General features: G+C 32.3%; 1 protein-coding gene and 1 long non-coding RNA gene across 2 annotated transcripts; both read left to right on the forward strand.

Moving 5' to 3' along the window:
- Positions 1-9,836: 9,836 nt before the first annotated feature.
- LOC145579574 (uncharacterized) lies at positions 9,837-11,021 on the forward strand. Its single transcript, XR_014099164.1, has 3 exons — positions 9,837-9,928; positions 10,798-10,874; positions 10,985-11,021. It is a non-coding gene; the product is annotated as an uncharacterized LOC145579574 (long non-coding RNA).
- A 5,268-nt stretch (positions 11,022-16,289) lies between these two features.
- Positions 16,290-16,846, forward strand: LOC145578372 (uncharacterized). The gene is made up of 2 exons (XM_081635702.1): positions 16,290-16,404; positions 16,446-16,846. Exons 1-2 carry the CDS (start codon positions 16,290-16,292, stop codon positions 16,844-16,846), a joined length of 516 nt encoding a protein of 171 aa, XP_081491828.1.
- The last annotated feature ends 7,901 nt before the right edge of the window (positions 16,847-24,747 follow it).

The following is a 24,747-nucleotide window of genomic DNA, read 5'->3' on the forward strand; positions in this document are numbered from 1 at the left end:
ATTTTGTTATTGTGGTGCATGCTTGCCTTAGTAGCTAGTCACTTAAAGTTTTAATTGTTAATTGTTGTTTTGAAAAGTTTATTTTAATTAAACTTATTCAATAAGTAGGATAAAAAGTACACGGTTTTTAACATGGCTAATTACCTATAAAAAGAAAAAAGACTAGTTTAATTTAAAGACATGAAATGAGTATTAAAATTTATTGTTCTTCACATGTTGCACTTGGTTGAAAAAAAAAAAAAAAAAAGCGGCATTATAGTACACAACTTAATAGCTTATGATTTCATTATAAAATTATAGACATTTTCTCTAAGAGTGATTATTTTCATTTATAATATAAAACACACAAACACTTTGGTTTGGTGACGCCTTATTCATTTCACCTTACAGAAATAATATTCAGTAAAATTAACTTCAGTTTAATAAAATTTATTTCAGTTCAGTGAAAATAAGTTCAATTGAGTAAACATAATTTCAGTTTAGTAAAAAACAATAAACTTAAAGAAGAAATATATAGAGAATTAGCAAAAATAATTTCAGTTCTGTAAAATTAATTTCAATTCAGTAAAAATAATTAGGTTCAACAAAAATAAGGTGAAGTGAACATAGTCTTAGTCTACTAATCCCAAAATGTTAACATAATAACCCCTCTATTATTTCCCACTTTTGTACAAAATCAATATTGATTTCTTTCCCTTTCCAATTGATTCTATATTTTTGTTGATTTATTTCCTAAAATAAATATGCTGATGTGTACATCCAATCTCTTTATTTGTAGTTAACCTATTCTATAATTCTATCCACAAATAATTGCTCTTACTAGATAATAGGTGTCCAAATCCTTAATAGGTTGGCATACTACAAAATCACAAGTAACTACTTTATAATTTGAGGATTTTAACAAATGATGATGGGCCTGGCCACATACACCCACATGATGGATACCCTATCACAATTCACAACACATTTCCTTGGTATGTCCTTTTATTCCACAAGCAAAAGTATCCTTTTATTTAACAAGCAATACATTAAAGATGCCTTAAAATAACTTTTATTTTATCTTGATTGATACATTAGAGAATCCCTGTAATTTAGGTTCTCCTTATTATTGTTTAAAACCATGCCAGTTCAATAGCTAGAAATCTGATTCTCACGAGCAATGCAAGATGAGGATGCGTGGTTCATGAACTAAGATAAGATTCATGAACTAAGATAGCCTTTGTTCTTCCCTCTGTATATTGATTATTTTTACTTTGTATGTCATTGCAGTGATGGTGGGTAGGTGATTCAAGTTGTCAATCTCATCCCATACCGCTCTGATCTTATTGTTGTACTCCCTCCGTTCCCAAATAATAGTTTCTTATGGGCAAAAATCACGGGAATTAAGAAACTGAAATAAAAGTAGTAAAATTACATTGAAAGATAAATTTATATTGTGTATGTAAAATAGTAGAGAGAAAAAGTAATAAAAATACATTGAAAAACAAAATTTACATGGGAAATTTAAATTTGCACAAAAATTGTTGCAATTGGAGGGAATTTTGATAAAAAAAATTGATATTAATGGTAATTGAAAAAAGCAAATGAGAATATCAATTTGGGACTAAAAATAGGCCATAAGGGACTATCATTTAGGGGACGGAGGGAGTAAAAATTATTTATATTAATTAATAATTAACAATTTTCCTTCAAAAAAAAAAAATTAACAATTACTCCCTCCGTCCCCGAAAGAACGACCTTTTTGGGTTGATTTTGCGAGTATTAAGAAATTTAAATAAAAAGAAGTAAAAGTATATTAGAAAAATAAATTTAAATGGAGCTTGTAAAAAAGTAGAGAGAGAAAGTAATAAAAGTACATGGAAAAACAAAATTTTATATGGAGAAGCTAATTTTGCACAATATTATTGCAAAGGAAAAATGGAAAAGAAAAATCCAACCTTTGAGCGGTCTTCTCATAAAAATCTAACCTTCCATTAATCTCATAAAAATCCAACCTTTATACCTCACCTCATTTGACAGGTCCATTTGACCTTTAACCTGTTAAACAGTTTAAGTTTTTATTTATTTATTTTTTTAAATTCTCACTTTCCTTCTCACTTTTCTTCTTTCTCTCTCCTCTCTACACCACCACCACCACCACCTCTGCCACCACTTACCCCACCCTACCTAAACCCAAAACCGAAACCCTCTTCCTCCTCCTCCACTCTTTCTCCTTCCAAACCAACGCCCAACCACAAGCATTCCCACGCAGCCTCCTCCTACCTCCCCATCCCTCTTCTATACCCACCATAACCACCACCCCAGCATCTCCCTCACCCAACCCTGACAATCGCATCTAAAGGGTTTCGAAATTGGGGTCGAAAATATGCAAATGAGGGTTCTTTGTTCGAATTGGTGGTGCGACAGTGGAGCAGCACTGCAGTAGAGCAGCACCGCCGAATTGGGTGACTGGAATATTGACGGATGCTTGCGGTCAATTGGAGCTGCTGTGGTGGCTTAATTGTTGCCGGTTGTTGCTGGTGACTGGACGCGGCTGTGATGGAGTGTGCAAGAGAGGAGTTGCGACGGTGGAGTTGTTTGGTAAGGGATGAGTGAGGAGGTGGCTGCAACGGCGGCTAATTTGGGTGGAGATGGAGCAGGGAGTAGCAATTGGTGTGGGTTGGAGCAGGCGCGGCGACAGTATAATTGGTGGCTGGTTTGGGATTTCGGGCTGCTACTATTGGTTGGCCGTGATTATGGCTAGGCGGTTTGGAGTCGGTGGTTGCGGTTTGTAGGTTGCTGAAATGGAGGGTGGAAATGGAGATATTGGACGGTGGTGTGAGCTGGATTTGCTGATTAGTGGCTGTGACTGTTGTGGCGCGGCGGTGTGATTGTGTTGCTGGTTTCTCTGGGTTATGGTGGGCGGTGGGGATGGGGTGGTCAGGGACGGTGGGGATGGGGTGGTCAGGGAAGCAGGTGGGGTTGGCTTTTCTATTCCTTGCACTATTGGTGATGTTAATTTTTCTAAAGCTTTATGTGACTTAGGTGCAAGTGTGTCGCTAATGCCATTGTCTATTTACAAGAAGCTTGGTTTAAATGATTTAAAACGCACTACTATTTCTTTGCAACTTGATGATAGGTCTGTTAAATATCCTCTAGGCGTAGTAGAAAATGTGCTAATGAAAGTTGGTAAATTCATTATACCTGTTGATTTCGTTATTCTTGATATGGATGAGGATGTTGACGTGCCTATTATTCTTGGAAGACCATTTTTGGCTACTGCTGGTACTGTAATTGATGTTAAAAATGGCAAGTTAACTTTTAAAATTGGTGAAGAAGAAGTGCAATTCAATTTATTTAAATCTGCCAAATATCCTTCTTTTACTGACCATGTGTTTAGAGTTGATGTGCTTGATGAATTAAATAAAGAAATGATTGATTCTATTTCTAAAGATACCCTTGAAGTATGTCTAACAAGTGCAGGTACATCTCATAATGATGATATTGAGGTGTTGGAAATGGCCAATGCTTTAGAGGCATGCCCTCCATGGAAGAAAAGAGGTAATCAATTTGAGAAACTCGAGAAAGGTAATCCTCTTCCTCCTCCCTCTACTGTGCAAGCACCTACTTTAGAGTCAAAGCCTCTGCCATCACATCTAAAATATGCTTTTCTAGGTGAAAATGATTCCTTTTCCTGTGATTGTAAATGCTTCACTATCTGATGAACAATTAGATAAACTTTTGCGTGTTTTAAGAGAAAGAAAGAAAGCAATTGGTTGGACTATTTCTGATCTTAATGGAATAAGCCCATCTGTTTGTATGCATAAAATTTTGCTAGAAGAAGATTATAAACCTGTTGTTCAAAATCAAAGAAGATTAAACCCTAACATGCAAGAAGTAGTTAAGAAAGAAGTTTTAAAATGGTTAGATGCAGGAATAATTTATCCTATTTCTGATAGTCCTTGGATTAGTCCTGTACAAGTGGTACCTAAAAAGGTGGAATGACGGTTGTGCCTAATGATAAAGATAATTTAATGACATAAAATGAGTATTAAAATGTATTGTACTGTTCTTCACTTGTTGCACTTAGTAAAAAGAAGAAAATAGTGCGACTTTATAAGAGTACACCACTTAAAGGCTTATGATTTCATTATAAAATTAGAGACATTTCCTCCACGAGTGATTATTCTCACTTATAATATAAAACACACAAATACTTTGGGTTTGATTAGGCCTTGCTCAACTTTTGTTTAGTAAAATTAATTTTAGTTCAATGAAAATAAGTTCAATTTAACAAAAATAATTTCAGTTCAGTAAAAATAATTTTAGTTTAATAAAAATCAATAAACTTAAAGAAAAAATATATAAAGAATCTATATAAATAATTTAAGTTCCTGTAAAATAAATTTCAGTTTAGTAAAAATAATTAAATTCTGCAAAAATTAGGTAAACTCAACAGGACCTTAGGCCCTGTTCACTTCATCTTAAAAAAATAATATTAAGTAAAATTAATTTCAGTTCAGTAAAATTAATTTCAGTTCTGTAAAAATAATTCTAGTTCAGTAAAAATAAGTTCAGTTCAAAAAAATTCAGTTTTTTAAAGAAGAATTATAACAGAAAATCAGTAAAAATAATTTTAGTTTAGCAAAAATAATTTCAGTTCAGTAAAATTAATTTAAGTCCAGTAAAAATAATTTAAGTTCAGCAAATATAATCTTGTTTCAGTAAAAATAATTTCAGTTCAGCAAAAATAAAGTGAAGTGAACAGGGCCTTAGTCTATTAATCCCAAAATGTTAACATAAGATCTCCTCTATTATTTTCCACTTTTGGTACAAAATCAATATTGATTTATTACCTTTTTCAATTGATTCTATGTCTTTGTTGATTTATTTCCTAAAATACATATGTTGATGTGTACATCTAATCTCTCTTTGAATGTAGTTAACCTATTCTATGATTCTATCCACCAATAATTGCTCTTACTAGATAATGGGTGTTCAAATCCTTAATGGGTGCCTTTGTTCTTCCATCTTTATGTTGATTTTTATGTCATTGCAGTAATGGTGGGTAGGAAATTCAAGTTGTCAATCTCATTCATATAGCTCCAAATTTATTGTTGTAATAATTAATAATTAATTATAAATTAACAATAATTAATTATTAATTATGAATTAATAAATATTAGTCATTAATTAATACATAGTAATTAATAATTAATAATTAATAATTATTATTATTCAACAATAATTAAAACTTAATATACAATAATTAATAATTATGGAGTATTAATAGCGATCATTCTAACAATAAAAATAATAAAAAATTAATATAATAATAATAGTAGTAGTAGTAGTAGTAGTATGAAAATAATAATAATGCAGTGTCTTGTGGTGGGATGGTGGGTATTAAACATCGGCACAACGTTGTTCATGATACCCTAGTTGATATTTGTTTTCTGTTTGGGATTTCTGCAAGAAAGGAGGTTAACGTTGGGTTGACTAGAGGAAACGATGGGCTCTTCGACCTGCAGATGTGCTGCTTTATTCGTGGGACAGAAGTCTTGATGTTTGTGTTGACTTGAGGGGGTCTGCTCCTTTGACACAATCTGGGTTGTTTGACTTCATTCCTGGTCGTGTTGTGTCAGTTGCGACTCAGCGAAAGTGGGACAAGTATGGGACACATTGCAGGGCTGTTGGCTATGGATTTCTTCCTTTCTCTCCTTTTCTTCACTGGGGGAATTAGAAAAGGATGTTGCTTCGTTGCTGAAGAGGGTTCAAGCGTTCGCTAGGACTCAGGATATTGGTGCTTGTGCTATCGGTTTCGCTATAACTAGCTAGAGGGGCGGGGGCCCAGATTGTATCTCGACTCTCCATTAATTTCTTGTAAATTGATTGATTTTGTAGGTTTTTGTTATTTATAATAATAATAATAATAATAATAATAATAATAATAATAATATCTTATAGCCCGAAGCTCCCACCCTTGGCCACCACTAACTGAAAACCCTTCCCCTCTAGCACCATAATTGAAATTCCTTAAAAAAGGGTAGGGGGTCTCGCGGGATAGTCTAGGCAAGGGTTGTGGTTAGGATTGAGGGTCGGAGTGGTAAGGGTTGCGTGGTCTGGCAAGGGTCGGAGAAGAGGAGCGAGGGTTTTGCGAACTAGCGTAGGTCAGGGTCGAAGATAGGGAGATAGCGATCTAGTGCGGCAGGAAATAGATGGTAGGAGACTAGGAGGGGCTGAGAGCACTATAAGGTGGCTGACCAGGGGAAGGGAGATTAGAGGGGGGATTTTTTTGTAAAAAAAATTCATCAATTTTTTAAAAGAAATATGTTAAAATTGAAATTTAAAAATTCTAACCAATCATATTGTGGCATGTGTTCTTTCTTAACCTATGAAACCATTCACCGATTTTTTATCCTATTTGTGAAGATCGGTATCGAATGTTGTTTTATTAAAAAATAAGCAAAAAAATTGTTTTATTTATGGAAGATAGACTAAAGGTCATATTGTTCTTGACAATTTTTCCTATAAAATACTCATATTAGTTTAGATTAGTGACAATCAATTGAATAACACACATTATTTCTCCGTGCAAAGAGTGAGAATACGGACAAAGAAATTACAGTAAATAAATTATAATTTTAAAAAAAACTTGTTTAGGCGCGTGCACTACCATGAAAATCGACTAGGACATTTATGGTTTAACTGAAATGAATAATTTAGGATATTAAGATTAAGTTTTTTTTATTGGTGTTTAGAGAGCCACAAGGGCGGGATGATGAGAATCGAACCTAGAATCACCTGGAACCGAGAGGGGAGGTTTAACCACTTGAACTATCCATCACTCTCATATAAAGATTAAGTTATTAGTTGAATCCTGAGTATATAAGATTTTAGAACTATCCCTTTTTCAAAAAATAAAAAATAATTAATTACTTACTTTATACTAGGAGTATATATTCACTTCAACTTTAAAAATTTACAAATTTTTTTTTAGCTTAACCTAAATATCATGACAGATTAAAATCAACTTCAATTCTATAACATAGCACAATTTATATAGTACAACAGTTTCTTTAACCCTAAGCTAATCACATTAGGAAACTTAACATAAACTTATCTTTACAATGTGAGACAATAAGACATTTCTTAATTGTATCTTAATTAACAAAAGTGTAACCACTTTTTTGAAACACATGTGATACAATTAGGAATGATAATTACTCTAAATAATTATTTATGTTCATAGAATAAAATAGGAGTACAAAATCTTAGTACTACATGAAAGAATGGATTGAATTGATAGATGGTTCTTTCACTACAAGGTGAAGAATACTTCCTAATTTCTATATAGAGGCATTGTCCCCTTTTTAAACGGAAAGAATCTAATAAATTCTGAACCAAATTTATATACGAACTAGCATGGATGCATGCATTACAATATACGTTAAAGACAAACAATATGGAATCTGTAACTGCTTAATTATGTACAGTAATACTCTCTCTGTTTTTTTTTTTTTTTAAATGCATCACTTTTCTTTTGTGGGTGGTTTTTTTTTAATTGTATTACTTCCTTATTTAGTAACTTTATACTATATTTTATCATACCCCACTTAAATTATTTTATCATTTCTCACTCTTCCATGGTCCCCACTTATATAATAAAAATATCTACTCTTCCTCACTACTTACTTTTACATGGTCCTAATTTTACTTTTACAATAATAAATTATTAACCCACTCACAATATAATATTACACTCCTAAAACTCCGCGCATCACCAAGTGATGCAAATAAAAAAAAACGAAGGAAGTATATTAGTACGCATGCTTTTTAGTAATTGATTTGTTGAATTTTTAGTTTTCATCACATTTACATTTTTTTTTTATTACTTCGTACTTTTTTCAGGAAGCAATTTGCCAACCAATAACATTCTTATAGACATTGAACCCACATTGGATCTGATATGCCATTGCACTTAATGTGTGCTTATAAACACCCTTAAGGGTTCAGGATTGTGGGTCAAGGCATGAGTGAGATAGTTTTAGATCATCAAGTAGACCTCCCTTAGCTTAGATGTACCTTTATGCCTAGGTCTAAAAATGTACGTACTCTTATGGTTAAGTTAAGTTTGAAGGCTTTAACACACTAAATCGGACTATTTTCAAAGATATTTTGGATTTGGTGTCAAAAAGTCCAGAGATGGTAAGGGATGGATTCGTCCCAAGGAAATATTATTAATAATTTAGAACCGTATATGACCTGTTTATTACATCAAGGCCAGTGGTGACTTTAGTTAATGAAAAGAGGCATGTGTATATACATAACTAGTTAAATTTGTAATTTAAAACCAAAGTAGATGGTTCCCACTGCCCAAGGGAAGCACTTTGACTTCTCTTTTTTCAGACCTTGAAAAACTTACAAAAATTTCAAACTTAAAGCAAACTATAATTCATACTTTTGGATTCAAAATTTTTTTTCTAAATTGAAGTGAAAGTGAGAGGAGGGGGGGGGGGGGGGGATCCCTCTAGGTCATCACAGTTGGTTTGGAACCATAATAAATAGCAATAGGTCTACAATATCACAGTATTGAGTTCAATTATATTATATGGTTATTTTAAGTTTCTTGTGTTGTGATAGTTAAGAGTCATTCCAAAATTCCAATCATGTAATTGACTTAGCATTTTGAGGTCCTAATGTCCTATATAGGCTTTGAGAATTCTTCATTGGTTTATTAAACCCAAACACACGCCAACACCATTGTCCGTTCACTTCGTTGTTGCATAGGTTGTTTATAGTGCTATACAATCATGTTTGATTATGGTTGTTTACAATTGTTTATAGTGAAATCTTAGTTCATGAAAGTATACATGATGCATGAAACCTCATCGATCTCAAGCAATTAAGAATAATCAATGATAATTATGTATTGTAGGATCACTACCTTATTTTACTAGCTACTTGTATTATCTGATCAATTTTCCACCGTTTTAATGCCTCTAAATTTTTTTATTAAAAATATTTCTGTTCAACATGCACGACAATTTTAGTGGGATGAAGAGAGTATTAGATTATACGAAGTATTAGTGAGATTATTATGTTGAAAACAAAAATCCATATAAATTACTTGTAACAATTTCTCCTACAGAGGAGCAAGTACTATGCATGCATGTTGTCATCAATTGTCTGCATGTATGATAACCTACAGAAATTCAAAATTCACTGTCTTTATAATTACCAATCCCACTTTTTTCTACGGGATCATGAAAACTAAATTGAACATTCACAAATAAAGTCTAAAATTCCGTGAGGAATATTATGCCATTTCAAGAATTCATCCATTTTTCTTTTTTCATAATTCCTTCATTAAGTTGCACCTACCTCTTTTATATCGTGCATAAATTCAACAAATACTTTTATCATCAACAATGAATCAAAATTAATAAAAATTGATATTTTGAATGTTTAAGTTGAAACTATATCTAACATGATTATATATAAATTTTTTATTAATTGCTCTGTGCAAATTAGTTGCTCCATTATATTAGAACATTTTGTATGTAGAAGTAATATGAATTATCAGCGCAAAAATTAAAGGGGTGCAACTAATTAAAAAAACCCAATAAAAACACATAACTGACCATTATGTGCGCAAGCTAGAAGCCAAGGCTTTAGTATAAAGACAAGGCATAAAAACAGCCTATCTTTCTTCCCCTTCTCATTTTCTAGTCAGTAGTAAATATATTTATTCTCTTTTGTTCCATTCTTATCTCTCTTTTATTCTTTTCAACAGCAAGAAGAAACTAAGACTAGTATATGATGGAGATGAAAGGTAGATCGAGAGGTGTTAGACCGTACGTGAGATCGAACGCGCCACGACTTCGTTGGACGGGTGATCTTCATCACTGCTTTGTTCGTGCTGTTGAAAGACTTGGTGGTGAAGATAGTAAGCCTTACTTAATTACAAGCTTTAAATTAATATTTCTTATTAACTCTAGTATAAGTAATCACTTTTCTTGTTCATTATGTTGTATGTTTTTTTCTTGTATAAATATACTTGCAATTTTTTTTTTGGTGTAGTGCTCATGAATAAGTGTTTTTTTCCAAAGCATTTTGAAAGTATAGTACTTCCAATTATAATAATTAATATGTATCTTACAATTTTTCAATTAATTTATACATATAAATACTTGTTGTGTTTAGAAAATTAATAGATGAATTAAAGTCGCTTATAAATTATTTAGAGATAAAGAGAGTATTTTGTTATTAGCTAGGAACCATTTTCCTTGATCAAAGTACCCATGCACCCTTAAGAAGAACATGATACAGGCGTATATATAATACGAAGTAGGTTGCTTTAGAGGTAACGGATACCTCGCTCCCAAAATTTATCAGTTGGTATATATATATATTCTTATACATCAAATAGTAAGCTGAAATGGTGCTTTCTCTGTGTGGCCAGAGTTAGTTATTTAGGGGTTACTTAGTCGATCAGCAGTTACTTATAGAGGTTACTCAGTCGGTCAGGGATTACTTATAGAGGTTACATATAAATAACCCCTGCTACATGGTATAGCCAGCTACATATAAAAATTTGTGTAGCTGAAATAATTTCAATTATATCTTTTAGTTAATCAAACTTTACTCTAAGATGTCACAATAATCAGGTCATATATATAGTCTAATGTACTTTAAAGTGATCATACAACTCAGAAATATGTGCCATTAATCAAGAGTACAGTGAAATCCCTTAGTTTTCTTAGTTAGTTATTATTTTCTTTTTCTGACAAACATGATTATGGTTAATTAAATTAGGGGCTACTCCGAAAATGATTCTGCAAATAATGGGGGTGAAAGGCATAAGTTTATCTCATGTGAAGAGTCATCTTCAGGTACTCTATATAATCAATAAAATTATATTAACCACTTTTTATATACTTGTTGTATAGTTTTAATGTGTCCTATATTTCTAATTTATTCACATTCTATACTTGTAAAACAGATGTATAGAAGCATGAAGCAAGAGCAAATTATCAGAGGTAATTATTTTCTATATTATGATATCTATCTCTTATATTGAAGAATAAATATTAAAGAGATTAAAATAATGATTGGATAGTACTCATTAGGTCTACTTATTATATTTTAAGCACATAATATAGAGTGGATCAGACTAATAAAGTTTCTTTTACTTTTTAAACTAAACTACCGCTAAAATTTAACCTAAGATTGAGTATCGAATATGATGGCAAATGTCCCAAAGAAGTATGAAGTATTTTTTTTAATAATTGTGAAAGGTATGTACTTTTATCATTTCATTTTGAAGAAAAATACATGAAATCAACAAAAGTCTTCAACTAAAATATAGTACTTAAACTTACAAATTTAGGAAAAATCAAAGAAGATAGGTGCCATACGTTCAAAATTATTATTGTTGTAACATCTGTTCATTTTCAAAAAAGATATTATGCCAAAAATATACGGAGTATAATATTAATATTGTTGTAGGTAGGCACTAAGCGAAAAAAAAAAAAAAAAAAAAAAAAAAAATAAAAAAAAAAAAAATAAAAAAATTAAGCAATGTCAATATAACATTATACAAGTATATAATTTTCTTAATAAATATTTTCAAACATTTTGTTACAACGGACTATTCATACGTGATACGTCTATAGTCTCTACTAAATTTAATGAAAGAGTCCTATTAAGGTCATACATACGACAAATTTTCTTACACGAGAGGAATGTTTTTTGATTTGTTCAAATATTTCTTGTAATAAAAGTAATAAGAATCCGATATTTCTGCCTTGGAATTTTCATGAAATTAAGTGGAGCCATAATCAAGTTGTGGAATTTTATTCACTTTAAATTGCACAAAAATATATGCTCAAAAAGAGCCAAATTCGTGTGACTTTGGTTTAATTTCACGTGTATTGAACATAGAATAATAGAATAGAAATTACCAAGTAAACTAGTAAAAAATTGACGAATTAATTTCAAACTACTATGAAAGTTCCTCTTTTTATGGCTAATTGACTACTATGTAATTTTCAAAATATACTATAAATTTAATGATTTTATCATCTAGGGCTTATTATATAAATTTGAAACCAAATTATGGGGGAAAAAAACCACTATGGATATGGAGTACTTAACAGTACAACAATTAAGAAATACTTAAAAAAGGGAAAAAGCTTATACCAAATAAATCTTTTTGTATTAACTCTGTTACTTTGTGTATACATTAATAGGATCGGATATCTTAATTAAAGTAGTGTTTATTTTTTACTTCGTATTATATCCTTGCACATTTACTTATTAATATGATGATTAATATCTTCTAGACAAACGATCGATAACACCAATTTCATAATACTTTAACATCGTCGCCTTTGTAAAGCTAGATAAAGAAGCGACATAAGGTTGTAAATTTAAAATAAATAAATTATGTACTCTTTATAAGAATAATTGAAGTTTGTTTATTAAATTATGTCAAGAATTAAAGAGAGAGAGAGAGAGAGAGAGAGAGAGAGAGAGAGAGAGAGAGAATGGTTTTCATATAATCCATCACATATGCTTCGTATTATACATCCTCAATATTTCCTTTATTATAGAATAACATGAAAATAAATTAATTTAAAGAAAATCCCTATAATTATGAAACAATTTCATCAAATTAAAGTATCTTTTCACTAAAAATAATTTTTTTCCTCAACAAAATTATTAAAGTAAGACTTGTTCACTTCACCTTAAAAACATAATACTTCGTATTTAGTATGATATATCTCCTTTTACATTATATATTGGAAACATTTGTTTCGGTTTGATTTGTTTTGTTACCTTGAATTTTGTTTGACAGATATAATTGAAAATACGAAGATGAGTACAATTATGCAAGAAAACGTTCATTTCACTCTGTCACGTCCATTTCACCGCAGAAAAACTAAAATACCCATGTTTAAGGCCTTTGATCAAAATATACTTGTTCATGATCATTTTTCACCCCATGAAAATATTCCCATAAGTTGCAATTCTATGGTAACATCCCCTCATCAAGAGATAGCTACCACTTATAAGCAAGGTGACACGGTACAACGTTCACATCCCTACTTATGCTTCCACGATATCCTCAACAGTTGCCCTAATCTCGTAAGTTGCAATTTTTTGTATGTCTATATGCTCGATCTATATATCAGCTAGCTAGCTTAACTAGTAAAATTATTGAATCTTACATTTGAAAAATTTTAGCCTTAAATCGAATCTTGTCTTCATTATCAATTGTAACCTATATACTCCATACAAATATAAATCCAAGAGATTTTTTAAAATATTTTTATCAAGAGTTAATTTTACGATATAGTTAAGCTAAATAATAGACCAATGTATTATACTATTAGTGATATAATATTATTGATAACCTAATTTTTTTTTTGGGTGCAAATTAACGAGGGGCTAGGCCCTTAAAAACTAAAACAATAAATAGAAATTAGGGAGGGACAAAACGCGGCATAGCTACACATACACCATTATTATATAATATACGATATAAAGCTAGAGGAGGGACTTGTTGAAAATGCAACACTCGTATGAACTTAAGGTATAACTTTCAAAGTATATATGAGTATTATAGAAGGTGGCCCACTTGTCTATACATCCTTAAGTCAGGCCCATTTGTTGTGGGCTACAGAGTCCAATATAAGTTTGCAGGATCTTTTTCCTATATAAATGCCCAATACTCATTATTTAAGTTTTTATTTTATTTTATTTTATTTTATTTATTTATTTATTTGGCAGAAGGGCTACAAGCAAGGTGAAGAGTCTGGATGTACGTCTTCATCATCATCGTCGTTATCGTTGTCGTTATCGTTATCGTTATCGTTAGCAACTTGAATACCGAAATTAATTTAGATTGGAACTCATCATGTAGGATTATGGCAGCTGGTGTTCAAAATGTTTCTCTAGACCTTACTCTTTCTTAGCTAATTTTATGAAAGTCATGTTTAACTAATTAAGAGATACATTATATATTTTAGAACATTATAATAATTATTTAAGCATGCATGTTGAAAGTACGTAGAAGGGTTTGTAGCTTCTAAGAAAAATAATCTTCTTTAATGAATTAGTGTCTTTAAATTAAACTCAAATAGTCAAATAAGAATATATGAGTAACTAGTATGGTACCATATTTTTAGTAAAGTTAGTTAGCTTTTTTGGAGTAGAGAGAATAACAAAACGCAATGATATAGCTGAGATTTGATTCGATACAACGGAGCTAGGTGACGCCCATACTTCAATATACATACTTCAATATACATCTAGCTAGCAAGTAGAAACTATCCCATCCACGCGCACTTCGATTTATCCACAAAAAGAAAACAGGAATCAAGTGATTCTCTTAAATTCCAACCGCTTACTATGTCATATATTCCTTTACTACAAATGGAAATGCATAATTGTAGTATTCACGATGTTTTTGTTGAGGGCAAACCTAACAAAATTAATGTCGGTGTACTATATATAAACTCTTGTTAAAGGTACAAAGAAATAATTCCGACCATAAATATTACTATGAAAAAGGCGAAATTACTGTTAAAGTTGAATAAAAATTGGTTATATGTAGTTTTCAAAGCATATATATGATGTGACATAATATATACTTACCATATTTAGTAGAGCAAAGGTAGCACGGGCATAAAATGACTTGGATAAAAATAAATAAATAAATAAAAATAAAAGTAAAAAATAAAAAATTGGTGCTTTAATTTGTCAATTAATATTGCTTCATCTAGTTGCCCTAAAAATTTAATACGTACGTACCTATACATCTATATATATCCCCTTATTTGGAGTTACAATGTATAACATCCAATTTATTTAGGTTAACATATATATTACTATATTGTAAGAAAAAAAATATGGCTAACAAAATTGTTGTTTTAGTACTCATGAGTGCCCTTGTTTGCACCACCATTGATGCTAGGAAGCTCGTTGGTGGACTTGATGAGCAAAAAACCTTCCTTCCCAGTGAGCCTCTCCAACCTGGTGGTGGTGGACTTGGAATCGGGACGGGAGGAGGCCTCGGTTTAGGGATAGGTCTTGGTCATGTTGGATTGGGTGTTGGTAGCGTGTTTGGAGGTGGAATAGGGCTTGGGCATGGGGGTGGAGCTGGAGGAGGGTTTGGCGGTGGTGTTGGTGGTGCAGGTGGTGGTCTTGGTGGTGGTGGTGCCGGTGGTGGTGGAGGGCTTGGAAGTGGAATCATCCCCTAGGCTAAATATTCTCATGCTATATTAACTAAATTTATTGGCAAATGTTGCTAGTAATTATTAACTTTAGTACATCTAATATTATTGTGTTTTCTAATTTAGCTTATTAGCCTATGGGTTAACTATGTTCCCAATGTTGATATAGTGCCCACTAGGTCATTTGAATTATGATTAATGTTACTGTCTTTGTTGCAGTTAAATCATCTGCATTATTTCCAAGTAAACTAATAAAGCCATAAGTATGTTTCTACTAATGTAAGTTGTGCACTCGGTCACTTTTTAACGTGTTATATGAGCGATATAAACATGTATCAATGTATGTAGATTACGCACCTTTTTTTTAACTTTTTTTTGTTGCTTAATTAGCCTTTTTACAAAATTATTATTAAATTGTTAACATGTTAAAAATAATACACCGAGTCGTATAATAAGATTTGTTAAACACACTGAAGATACTGTGACTCATAGCAAGCCACACATCACAGTCAGTCACAGTAAAGCAGCTTAGCAGGGCTCCTTATTCTGTTATAGCAAAATGATCTAGTCAGCAGAGTTTATTACAAGGCTCTCCAGCCCAGTAGTTGTATTAGAAGTTTCTAGTCTTATTCGTTGCTTTGTAATAACAACATATATATATGCTTATCCTACTGTAATTGTTCATTCATTCAATTACACAGAAATAAAATCAATTTTCCCTATTTTTCTCTCTAAATTCTGGAATTCATATTGATTGATTGTGCTTCAAATTCCTCTTTGTTTCTTCAACAATTCGATCCTATCAAATTGTAACATGGTATCAGAGCTAGCAAATTTCGTTTCCTGATTTGTTTCTTCAAATTTTGTTGCTGCATTCAATCGATTCTACAATTTTAGTAAGATCTTCTGATTTCAACTTGTGTGTTTCCAGTTTTTCTTCATTCTGAGAGTTCTGTAAGCTTGCTACTGTGTTGAATCGTTGTTTGAGGATTGTTATTTTGCCGATTTGCTTCAATTATTGAGGTTTCCTGGAATTTTTGTTTGATTTCAAGTATTTGATCCTTGATAATGGCTGCACATACTGATTCATTGAGTGATCCTGCATTAGATCCTACTTCACCTTATTATCTACATACTAGTGATTCACAGTATAAGCTGGTTTCTGAGAAGTTTAATGGCAGTGGTTATAATGACTGAAAAGGTCTGTTATGATTGGATTATCAGCTAATAATAAGCTTGGATTCATTGATGGATCAATAGAGAAACTAGATACAACTAATTCTGCTTTACACAAAGCTTGGTACAGATGCAATGGCACTCTTATTTCCTGGTTTATTCAAGCTCTTGATGTCACAATTGCTCGTAGTGTTCTCTACTTTGATACTGCTAGAGAGATCTGGATAAACTTGGAAGAATGGTTTGGTCAAACCTCTGGTGCACAGATTTATTCTATACAGCAACAGTTGGCTAATGTTTATCAAGGTTCTAAGAACATTGCTACTTTCTTTACTAAGATGAAGATGCTTTGGGATGAGTATGATACACATAATCCTTTACCTGTATGTACTTGTGCTAATTGTACATGCCAAATTACAAAGAAAATTCTGAAGGCTCAAGAAGATTAAAGGCTTACACAGTTTTTAATGAAGCTCAGAGAAGAATTCAATCAAGTCAGGGCTAATATCTTGATGATCTATCCTCTTCCTACAATTTCTCATGCATACAGATTGTTAATGCAAGAAGAAAGACACGAAGAAGTGTACACTGCTTCTCATTCAGCAGAGGGGATGGCATTTACAGCAGCAAACAAGAGAAGGTTCTATGAATCTAACAATCAGCAGAGGAACAGGTTTACTAGAGTTAATAATGCTGGAATGAATAAAGCTGGTGGCTCACAAGGTTTTCAGTCATGGAACCAGTCACAAAGGAGACAATCCAACTATTTTTGTGATCACTGCAAGATCTCAGGACATTCTATTGACAGATGCTGGAAGGTTAATGGTTATCCAGCTCATTTCAAGAACAACTGGAAAGGAAAGGGAGTTGCAGCAGCAGTACATGGTGATCTTGATGAAGAGGAGTTTCAGAACAACACTGATGCTGGAAATACAGCAACAATTTCTTTAGAACAGTATAATCATCTAATTGCTCTTCTAGACAAGAAATCCGATGATGAGAAGACTAAAATAGCTGCATTGGTAGCAGGTACTTTCTGCCTTTTATCTTTCAGCACTTCTCAATGGATTATAAATAGTGGTGCAACTGATCATATGATTCATGATCTTAGCCTTTTTCATGAGTATTCCAGTTTAGATAATTCTACAAGAAATATAACTATACCAGATGGAAGAAAACTATCAGTTCAGAATAAAGGAACAATTAAGTTTGGTGACACACTTTTGCTGAAGGATGTGATGCATGTGCCTAGATTTTAGTTTAATCTGATTTCAATTCCTAAATTGTGCAAAGACATGAATTGTGGGGCTTATTTCTCCTGTGATGAATGTTATATTCAAGGCCCTACTCTGACCAAGCCACTGCTGCTTGGTAGATTAAGATATGGCTTGTATTGCTTGGAGAAGTCCTTCTTTCAAGATATACAAGAGTCAAGTTATGCTGCAGTTCATAGTCAATCACATTCCTACCTAGATTCTCATTCTATTAGTAATGTCAAGCTTTGGAATCTAAGATTAGGTCATATGCCTATAGCTCATTTGAATAAGATAAAGCAAGACTTAGACACTAAAGAATATCTGGTATCTTGTACTTGTCAGGTTTGCCACTTTGCTAGGCAACATAAGTTATCTTTTGTTCATAGCTGTATTAAGACATCTAATGTGTTTGACCTCCTACATTTAGATGTTTGGGGTCCAAATAAAGTGGCCACTCATAATGGTTGTAATATTTTTATGACTATAGTGGATGATTTTACAAGATTTACTTGGATATTTCTGTTAAAAAGTAGATCAGATGTTGTCCAAGTTCTTTGTGATTTTGCAGTGTTTATTGCAAATCAAATTGGGGCTAAAATTAAGAGTGTAAGGACTGATAATGCACCAGAATTATGTAAGGGTGATATGAAGAAATTCTATGCTAAGGAAGGGATTTTTCATCAATCTAGCTGTACTGAAACTCCACAGCAAAATGGAGTTGTTGAAAGAAAGCATAAATACCTCCTGGAAACAGCAAGGGCTCTCCGTTTTCAGTCTAAAGTGCCAGCAAGGTTTTGGGGTGAATGTGTCATGACTGCAACTCACTTAATTAACAGAATGCCCTTGTAGTGCCTTGGTTTTGTTTCTCCCTTTGAAAAATTCTTCAACAAGAAGCCAGATATTGATCATCTTAGAGTTTTTGGTTGCCTATGTTACATGTCTACTATCAAACAAGGAAGAACTAAGTTTGATGCAAGAGCTAACCCATGTGTGTTCCTTGGTTACCCTGCATCTCAGAAAGGATATAGGGTTCTAGACTTGACTACTGGTAAAATTCATATTACCAAAGATGTCACTTTCTATGAGAAACATTTCCCTTACACTATTCCAGAACCTAATTCATCATCAGTCTCACAGCTACCATTTCAAAATCTTCTGCCTATTTCTACACCAATCACACCTTCCTATGATGATGACATTCCAAATATTTTACGACCTACCCTACAAAATATCCCAAACACATCCCAAAATATCCCAAACATATCCTAAACACATCCCAAAACATCCCAAACACCTCACCTAATAACCAGAACATTGAATTTTAAAGTTGTCTTGTTCCTGTGCTGGATCAGGATACAGTGGATTCTTCTGCAGATATTGAACTCAGGAGATCAAATCTTCCTAGAAACCCTCCTAAACATCACAAAGATTATGTTTCTCATGTTAAACATGTTACTAAACCTACTACTCTTGCATCACAACATTGGTGCAACATGGTAATATTTGAGAATTTACCAGTACAACATAGAGCTTTCATTTGTTCCCTTGATAACATAGCTGAGCCAACATGCTATACTGAAGCTGCTTCAGATCCCAATTGGGTAGAAGCAATGGCTAAAGATATTGCAACACTTCAAGCTAATCAAACATGGATTTTAGTAGACCTACCAAAAGGGAAGAAAGTCATTGGGTGTAAATGGTTATACAAAATCAAGTTAAAAGCTGATGGCACTATAGAGAGGTTTAAAGCAAGGTTAGTAGCAAAAGGGTACAATCAGAAACATGGCATTGATTATCAGGAAACTTTTTCTCCTGTAATCAAAATGGCCACTGTTAGGTGCTTAATTTCCTTGGCTGCTTCTAAGTCTTGGCATTTGTTTCAATTGGATGTCAACAATGCATTTTTGCATGGTGACTTAGATGAAACTGTGTATATGCAAGTTCCTGCTGGTATTCCTAATCCTAATGGTAAGGTTTTTCTTCTTCAGAAATTCTTGTATGGTCTCAAACAGGCATCTAGACAGTGGTTTTCCAAGCTCTTAACCGAGCTCAGGACACTTGGTTATAAGCAGTCTTAATATGACAACAATCTGTTTATCAAGAAAATTGGTGATCTCTTAGTTCTTGCAGCTGTTTATGTTGATGACATCATTATTATTGGTAATGATGCCCATGCTATACAGTCCTTAAAAGCTCATTTGCATCAAGTCGTTACAATCAAGGATTTAGGACAGCTAAGCTATTTTTTGGGTATAGAGATTGGATATCTTGATAATGGGATTTCAATGACTCAAAAGAAGTTTACTAAAGAGCTCTTGAAGGATTCTGGTTTCAGTGATTTCAAGCCAGTTGTTACTCCCTTGCCTTTGAATTTGAAGCTGACAGCTGCAGATGATAACTTGCTAGATGAACCTGAATATTATAGAACAATGGTGGGCAAGTTGAATTTCTTAACCCATACTAGACCTGATTTAACTTATATTGTGCAACATCTAAGTCAGTTTCTTCAGTCCCCTGGTTCTACTAACTTACAGGCTCTTTATCATACTCTGAGGTATGTTGCTTGCACAGCTGGTAAAGGGATCTTGCTCAATGGATCAACAGAGCCTGTTCTACAAGCTTACTCAGATTCTGATTAGGGTTCTTGTTTGGACAACAGAAAGTCCATTTCTGGTTATGTTATGATGTTGGGTTCTTCTCCATTGAGTTGGAAGTCTAAGAAACAACCAACAGTTTCAAAATCTTCCAGTGAGGCTGAATATAAGGCCTTAGCTTCAACAGCTAGTGAGATTACTTGGCTTGTTAATTAGCTAGAAGAATTGGGTTTGGACAAACTCAGGCCTGTCACCCTTCACTGTGATAATCAAAGCTCCATTTACATTGCTAAGAACCCGGTTTTACATGAATGAACCAAGCATATAGAGATTGATTGTCATTTCACTAGAGACAAGGTTTTGGAAGGGTTGATCCAACTGAACTACCTACCTACTACAGATCAGTTAGCTGATGTATTTACAAAGATTCTACCCTCAGCACATCATGAGTTCCTTATTTCCAAACTTGGTATGATTGGATACCATCCCAAGTTTGAGGGGGGGTGTTAAACACACTGAAGACACTGTGACTCACAGCAAGCCACACATCACAGTCAGTCACAGCAAAGCAGCTTAGCAGGGCTCCTTATTCTGTTATAACAGAATGATCTAGTCAGCAGAGTTTGTTACAAGGCTCTCCAGCCCAACAGTTGTATTAGAAGTTTCTAGTCTTATTCGTTGCTTTGTAATAACAGCATATATATATGCTTATCCTACTGTAATTGTTCATTCATTCAATTACACAAAAATAAAATCAATTTTCCCTATTTTTCTCTCTAAATTCTGGAATTCATATTGATTGATTGTGCTTCAAATTCCTCTTTGTTTCTTCAACAATTCGATCCTATCACATTGTAACAAGATTGCATCTTAATATATTTTTCATGCATGTATATGTAGCGTTGAAGACTCATCGTCCAAAATCTCACTCTATATATATAAATGAAATTGAATAATCAGTTTATGTGTATACAAATAAAATGAAACAAAGGGAGTAGTTTCTTGAATGAAAATCAAAAGGTATACTAATATATGAGGGCTATACAAGTGGTTAAATACTTTGCATTAGTTAGCATAACATGCATGCTTCAAGAGAGCTAGATATTTCTCCATACATACAGATTAAGTTGGGGTTGCATGTGAGATTTATTATATGTTTGACTTTTATAAAATAGTCCTTCGATTAAAATAATTATCACAATTATAATGTAAATCGAACTAAGATCGTATTCTTTATCCTAATAATAAAAAATTGGACAACACTTTAAGGAGAAAAAATTAAGGAAATAAATTGCATACTCTATATTACTTTTTGCATGTTAATTAGTGAAGAAACAGCTGCAGAACATGTATGCATGTTCTACTTACCTCCTAATTATCTCGACAATTAATGATTATCCTAATATAAATCATATAATATGGTTTAATTTAACATACTTTTGGTATAATTCTTAGTTAATTATATTAATTAATAAATAGCCGCGGCGATTTGTTGGTTGTTAATGAGATCCATATTTCTGGGATATTTGCAATTTGAAAGAATAAATATAAAGCTTTGCATGCGACATTTTTTGGTGGGGAAATCTACTAATTTGAAATTAATACAGATCAAAATTATGATTTTTATTTAGACTATATTTCATTGTAAAGCGGATCTTAAGCTGTATCATCAATTATTGTTAAATTCCAACAACATAGCTTTACAGGAGAAAAATAAAGATTACTTTGTAAATTAGATAAACTTTTTGGTCGGTCAGAATACAAATTTAAGAGAATGAAAATGGAATTTGACTACTATCCAAGAAAAAAGGAGAAGCATTTAGATCATTTACATGTCTAAAGAAGGTTTCATCCTAAAACTTATTGACTTTAAATTAATTAAATACGAAATACTTGTATCGGTATAAGTTTAGCTAGAACATAGGTTGATATACGGAGTATAATTTCGAGAGATAAATTAAGCCAAATAGAGTACATGTAAGTTGTTCACGTGACTATTAAGCTGGCACCTACTTGCGAAAATCAAATATGGGAGATAGGGCGGCCGGAAGGCTGCCTAGCTTATTGTACGTAGCACAGTAGAGTAAACATGGTATAACATATACTACAATATAGTGCAATAGATGAATTGCAAGGAAATGGAGCTTAGATGTTGTTTTGGTAGTACATTAATTGAGATGCATCACAAACAAATGTCTAAGGGCCTGTTCTGTTTAGCTCAATTTCAGTTCACTTCAATTCAATTTAGCTCCAATCAGTTCAATTCAGTTCCTAGTTTCCTTCGCTCATAAACAGTTCAGTTCAGTTCAGTTCAGTTCAATTCAGCTCAGTTCAGTAAATCAGAACATGCCCTAAAAGGGACATTTTAGTTTACCTTCGAAAACGTTTTAATTAACACATGCATATTTTGCGATAAATTGATGGATATATAATAGTATCCCCTAATGATTTGAGAGATATTTGACAAATTAAAGCTTAGGTCCAATTAAGCTAGAACCTTCCCCGGCCCCTTGAATGTCTTGGAAATTATTGTATGATTACATAACATTACACTAATATATACATACATACAATGCAATGATACAAGTATAAGTTTGATTTCTATAAAGACAAGGAATTCCACTAAATGCACATCAAAATTGAGATTCTTGGTACTTGCACAAATTTAAATTGATTTTTCTAGAACATACATTAAGTAATTACAACAACAAAAAATGACTCTTTTTTGACAACATTGATCTTATCTTCTAGCTAGCTTCAAAGTCAATAACCATTAGGTTGATTATATTGGAGGTATGGGTAGCACAAAGGTAGTGGACCTGCATGCATGTGTGGAAGCAACGATAAGCTAGACCAAATCAGCTATAACTTGGTCAATAACACAATAACATAAAATTTGATATTGATATATTATGACAAAAAGAAAGGTTGTTATTTTTAGAATAATGTTTTGATGCCTAAAAGGTAACAATATTGGGTTCACTTTAGTTCAAGTTCTTCCAAATCTAGTACCAACTCCCACTAGTCCAATTGCCTTAGGAATTATAAGAGATTTAAATTAGTGAAATTTGCTAAAACTTTGAAAAAAAAAGTATCCCCAATCTAGCAACTAATTTTGCTCCATAAAGGTCTTTAGCCTTAATACTACATTCGTCTGAATTTTGTTGTCATATTACTAATTTGGCTAGCTTCATATTTAAAGTACTATATAACAAGGAATGGATTCGAGACAAGCTAGAGTGTGCAAATTTATAAAATTTGTTGTACTCCATCTTATCAATATGTATGTCGCTTTAGACAATTTATTTTGATCCACATTTATGTGTCATTCAAATATTACGGAGTAGTTAGAATATAACTCTGATATTATATATATATATATTACCGTTTAATTTTATCTTTTTAGTCAAATTATTAATGCATGAAAGTGACTAACGTTTGTGGGGAAAAAAAAATAGATTGTACTTAATTAACAAATATTTAGGACCAAGGGATGTTAAATCAGATTATGAATTATATATTATAGCCAATTCTATCTTTGAATGCCAAATAATTTTATTTTTTTTTTGAGGGAATTGAATGCCAAATAATTAAAAGATTGTTACTACATTATTTTGAAAATATAAAAATGTAGTCTATTATATAAAATATGATAAAAGTAATGTATTATATAATCGTGAGATAGAGACAAAATTGTATAAAGAAATTAAAATATGAGTGAAAATTGTAGAAAAGCAAAAAAAAAAAAAAAAAAAAAAAAGGAAATACAAACAAAAACCCAAAAATTCAATAATGAAAAAACATATTTAGCTAGTTTTTCAAACAAGGTGTCACATGGGCTTACTACCAAAGGAATGTGTTTGTTATTAATAATTTCTTTCTCTTCCAATTTCTATCAACACAAATCATACGCAATTTGTGCAGTTATGCTGTCTTCCAATGTCTATTAAGCAAGACAAAATTACAATGTGACCCACTATTTGGATATGTATGCCTGCCAATGCAAGTTATTAAAAGTGCTTTAGATTTTATTTTTTGTAGAAAAAATATCCATGTTTGCACCATTTTATGAGTTAACCCTAATTATGCTCTAAAGCTCATTAAACACAATAATTATGAAAGCAATATTGACTAAGACGGCTCTGTTTACTACACCTTATTTCTTACAAATTGAATCCACACATCAAGTATGTCCGATTGTCTAAAATGTTGATTAGTTTAGATAAAGAAAAAAGATATCAGTGGAGCCTTAAATAAGAACAAAGCCTCATTTCACCAAGTTTGAGAAAGCATCACCGAGTTTGAAAAAGCAGATGTAAATGCAAACGATTGCTAAGTATGCGCGGTTTTAAAGCAATTTAGGTATCTAAATAACTTAAAAGATGAAATTGATTATTGATTAAAGAAATAATTCTCTAAGCTGAGCTTTTAAAGTTGAGGGCTTCCTATAAAATGGGTGCAAATGTGGGAGAAATTTTACAAAAAAAAGGCTTAAATATA

The sequence above is a fragment of the Chenopodium album genome, chromosome 14, assembly GCF_948465745.1.
Source record: "Chenopodium album chromosome 14, dcCheAlbu1.1, whole genome shotgun sequence".
In the NCBI taxonomy this organism is placed as follows: Eukaryota; Viridiplantae; Streptophyta; class Magnoliopsida; order Caryophyllales; family Amaranthaceae; genus Chenopodium; species Chenopodium album.